Source organism: Phalaenopsis equestris, unplaced genomic scaffold (assembly GCF_001263595.1).
Source record: "Phalaenopsis equestris unplaced genomic scaffold, ASM126359v1 Scaffold000002, whole genome shotgun sequence".
Taxonomy (NCBI): domain Eukaryota; kingdom Viridiplantae; phylum Streptophyta; class Magnoliopsida; order Asparagales; family Orchidaceae; genus Phalaenopsis; species Phalaenopsis equestris.
In genome coordinates, this window is record NW_018164444.1 from 57,894,635 (window position 1) to 57,899,353 (window position 4,719).

The 4,719-nt window shown below is 35.0% G+C and overlaps 1 protein-coding gene across 1 annotated transcript in view; it reads right to left on the reverse strand.

Annotated features, from left to right (window-relative positions):
• Positions 1 to 3,945, reverse strand: part of LOC110019169 (aminotransferase ALD1 homolog) — a 13,767-nt gene extending 9,822 nt beyond the window's left edge. The window contains exons 1-2 of the mRNA XM_020716750.1: positions 3,796 to 3,945; positions 3,375 to 3,702 (exon numbers count right to left, since the gene is read on the reverse strand). Coding sequence (XP_020572409.1) covers positions 3,375 to 3,702; positions 3,796 to 3,945 — 478 coding nt within the window. The remainder of the gene's footprint in view (positions 1 to 3,374; positions 3,703 to 3,795) is intronic.
• Positions 3,946 to 4,719: the final 774 nt, after the last annotated feature.

Below are 4,719 nucleotides of genomic sequence, written 5' to 3' on the forward strand. Positions count from 1 at the left end.
ATTTTGGATTTACGAAATCCTACTAACACTATATCCTACATGCAGCCAAGCACCCCCTTATAGTGCTTCTATATTCATATTGATATGATGATTGATAAATGATTTGTTGTTGGCTTTACCTTATTAATTGTTGCATAAAATCAAGTCCCCTAAAATGATGACCTATTTAAAATGTACATTATCTTGGTTAGTGTGACATGAATATTGTTCAAGACAAACATTGTATATTAATATAAAGTAAGCTTTAGTCATACTATATTTAGAATAATTCATATGACATTTTCTCAGGACAAGCATAAAATATGTACGCAACCATGTGATAGATGTAAATATCGGTAGTACCCTCTTGTCAACATGATTAACCAGCCAAATTGATTGACCCATAACGCGACAGCACTCATGGGATCATTGGACTCCACTTGACGTGTAAGAATCTTCATCTTGCTTAGATTATTTTGGAAAAGTGACTTCGTATAGAAGGTTGACGAGTCAGTATTAATATACATTAATATGCTTAATGTTACTACATATTGATGCACTAGCATGTAAATGTGTAGGTAATTACTCTTTTCACATGATGAATTATCAACACCACCATCTTGAAAATCATTATAATAAATTTAACATTTTTATAATACATTTTCAGCAATATAATTCTAATTTCATGTAATGATGGTCTTTGTTATATTAATATCGCTTAAAAAATCATCAAAATTCATTATTTAACCATTTTGTAAGCTTGTGCCTTGTCTTTTAAGCTTTAAAAAATTAAAAAAAATATGTGAGTTCAAACTCAATTGTTATTATTTTTATTTTGGCAGATCCGAACAGGTTTATTCTCAGTTCATCATAACAAAAGTAGATTCTTCAACAATAGCTTTTTCATTTATTTAGTATTATGTCAGAATAATAAGTATTTGTTTAAACTTGCGCTGGATTCAGGTTTAGTTTCTGTAGATTTAGTTGACTCATTTTTCATCTATTAGTTGATTTTTAGTTTCCCCTTGATGAAAAACTACTAGAGATAGTACTGACTCAACAAAATATCCATTTCAAGCATTTATATGTTTAAGCTTTACACACTGACTCAACAAAATATCCATTTCAAGCATTTATAATTATATGTTTAAGCTTTACATTTTACACGTACTGATATATGAATTTTATTTCTCCTGAATACAAAACAAGTTATCTTAGATCTTGAGGCAAAAACCAGGAAAATAAATATGCAATCACTTGTGCAGAGCTGTATTTGAGATTAAAGAGCAATCTTTTGGCAATTTTTTGAAAAAAAAATAAATAAAGAATAAAGGAAAATTTTTTATAAACCTAAAAATAGCACTATTAATAAAAACTGGTCATTATCTACGTACCGCCCAATTCTTGTGCATTCACATATCGAACACCCATACTTCAATTTTTACATACAGACCACCCATCCTACCTTTTGTCCATAGGAAAGTTGGTCGGCACGAATCTAAGTTTACGTGCTAGATATGTGAATCCATAGGAGGCGGTACGTAGGTAAATATCCCTTAAAAAAAATATTCAATCAAAGCCAACATTATTCATATTTCAAATGATCTTTAAACAGCGATATTCAAACATGGAGATCATTACAGCTCCTACATCACTCAAGGTCAAAATTGTTGTGTACTGTTCAATTGGTTTTGATAAAGAGCATCTAAATGGCATTAATCTAGAATTATTGACATCATGTCATTGATGTCCTTTCTCCCGTAGGGCTATTAATATAAATTATGTCATCCTACTTAAATCTTCATTAACACTAAACATGTTATACCATCCTACTTAAATCTTCATTAACACTAAACATGGAGCTTAAAAGCATAATCGCTCCATCCATATTGTTAGGGGGAATATGTTTCTTAATGAATCAGAAAGATTAGGCACCTGATTCTCCTTCCTTTTGATAGATTGGAGAACCAAAATACCTTTGACCTCGACTATTTCACATGAATTTGAGAATCCATAGTTATCTGAGCCCAATAAATATCCCTCATCCCACAAGGTTCAAAATCACGGGGTTTTCCGATCCATTTCAAATGAAGGCCTTTGTTGAGTTGATTTCAGCCCTCATTAACCATCATGATCAATCAAAGCAACAAGGGATATTTAAAGAGACAAAATCTTTTATTTAAATCGACTGTGGATAGGACATTGTTGAAGAAAAATATGACCGCTTGACACCTCAAGGAAAACCAAGAATTGTACTGTCGAACACCTAAATAAAACCAATAACTGGACTGCCGAATAATAAGAAACAAGTCGAACACCTCCTTGACAGTTGAAGGAGAGTGAAACTGCAGCAGGCAAGAAAATAGGGAAAAGAAACGAAAAACTGCAGCAAAAATAATAAGCAAACAAGAAACAAGAACACTAAAAAATTACGTGCTTCGGTCCATAGGATCTACATCCACGGGAGTGAAATCAACCATTAAATTCACTAAGGCAATAAAGAAGAATTACAAAGCTTTTTATATTAAGGAATGGGCTCTCATCTAGTCATCTTGGCTGATCTCTCTCTCGAATCTCCTTGATACAAGGTCTCCAAGATCAATTAGCTCTCATCTTGTCATGATCTCTCTCTCAAATCACCTCGATACAAGAACTCCAATATCCTCCCCCTCAATCTTTTAAGTCTCTCATCTTCTTTCTCTAATCAATTGATTTACTTTCTCTTGTTCACCTCTCTACAAGGCTCTCATCTTGTTTGATCTCTCTCTCGAATCTCCTCGATACAAGGTCTCCAAGATCAATGAGCTCTAATCTTATCATGATCTCTCTCTCAAATCACCTCGATACAAGAACTCCAAGATCCTCCCGCTCAATTTTATAAGTCTCTCATCTTCTTTCTCTAATCAATTGATTTACTTTCTCTTGTTCACCTCTCTACAAGGCTCTCATCTTGTTTGATCTCTCTCTCGAATCTCCTCGATACAAGGTCTCCAAGATCAATGAGCTCTAATCTTATCATGATCTCTCTCTCAAATCACCTCGATACAAGAACTCCAAGATCCTCCCGCTCAATTTTATAAGTCTCTCATCTCCTTTCTCTAATCAATTGATTTACTTTCTCTTGGTCACCTCTCTACAAGCCCCTCTCACTATTTATAACAAATGAGCCTTCCACAAGTAGACCTGATTCACCAATTGAAAGTTTCCATAATTCTTTAAAAGCTTTGATAGAATTACAAGTTTGTCCTTTGCCTTAGTCTAGTAATTGTTAGTCATTGTAAAAATTTTCCAACTTGACTCTCAATTACAAAATCTTGAATAGAAATTCCCTCCACCTAGCCCTGAGAGGCCCTTAGCCCTTGCTCTTCTCTCCTTATCTCGTGATCTGTTCTGACCGTTTCTTGAATCTTTCTTGTCTGATCTTCCTCTCACGACAAGACCATCTCCGTTGATTTCCTCGTTTATGTCATGTTTCTTTTGAAGTTCTTTGGCTCTAATCAGCGACTGAACCTCTTCCAAGAAAATTTTTTGCACCCTTCCATAGAACATCGCATCTTTGAAATGCTCGTAGCTCTTCGAAATGAAGTTTAACAACAATAGTGTCTTCTCCGCGTCATCCATCTTGACATCGATATATTCAATATCATCAATAATCTTGTTGAACTCATCAATTTGCTCTATGACGGATTTATCTTCATGCATCTTGAAAGAGTATAAGCGTTGCTTCAAGAAGAGCCTATTAGCCAAAAATTTCGTCATATAGAGTAGTTCGAGTTTGGCCCAAATTGCTTAAGTCATCGCCTCCCTCGCACTTACCTCAAGAACTTTGTCATCCAAGCTCAAGATTATCAAGTTGTGAGTCAGGTCCATGATGTCGTTCTTCTCTTTCTCGGACATCTCGACCGGCAATGTCGCCGACCCTTGCAAAGCTCCTACAACCCTTTGTTGCACCAACAGAGCTCTCATCTTGACTCTCCACAGACATAAATTATTTTTTTCTTGTGAATTTCTCGAGATCAAATTTGGTGGTTCCCATTGTTGTGGCTAGGTTTCCCACAAACGGTGCCAATTGTTGAAGAAAAAAATAAGATCGTTTAGCACCTCAAGAAAAACCAAGAACTGGATTGCCGAACACCTGAAGAAAACCAAGAACTAGACTACTGAATAGGAAGAAACAATAAATGTCGAACACCTCCTTGACAGCCGAATGAGTGAAACCGCAGCAGACAAGAAAACAGGAAAAAGAAACGAAATACTGCAGCAAAGATAATATGCAAACAAGAAACAAGAACACCAAGAATTACGTGGTTTGGTTCATGGGATTTACATTCACGGGAGAGAAATCAACTATCAAATCCACTAAGGCAATAAAGAATAATTACAAAAATTTTTACATTGAGGAATGAGCTCTCATCTTGTCTTGATCTCTCTCTCGAATCTCGTCGATACAAGATCTCCAAAATCAATGATCTCTCTTTCAAATCACCTCGATACAAGATCTCCAAGACCCCCCCTCAATTCTTGAAGTCTCTCATGTTCTTTATTTAACCAATTGATTTGTTTTCCTTTGGTCACCTCTTTACAAGCCTCCCTCACTATTTATAATAAATAAGCCTTCTACAAGTAAACCCGATTCACCAATTGGAAGCTTCCAAAATTATTTAATAGCTTTGATAGAATTACAAGTTTGCCCCTTACCTTAGTTTAGTAATTGTGAGTCATTGTAACATACATGATATT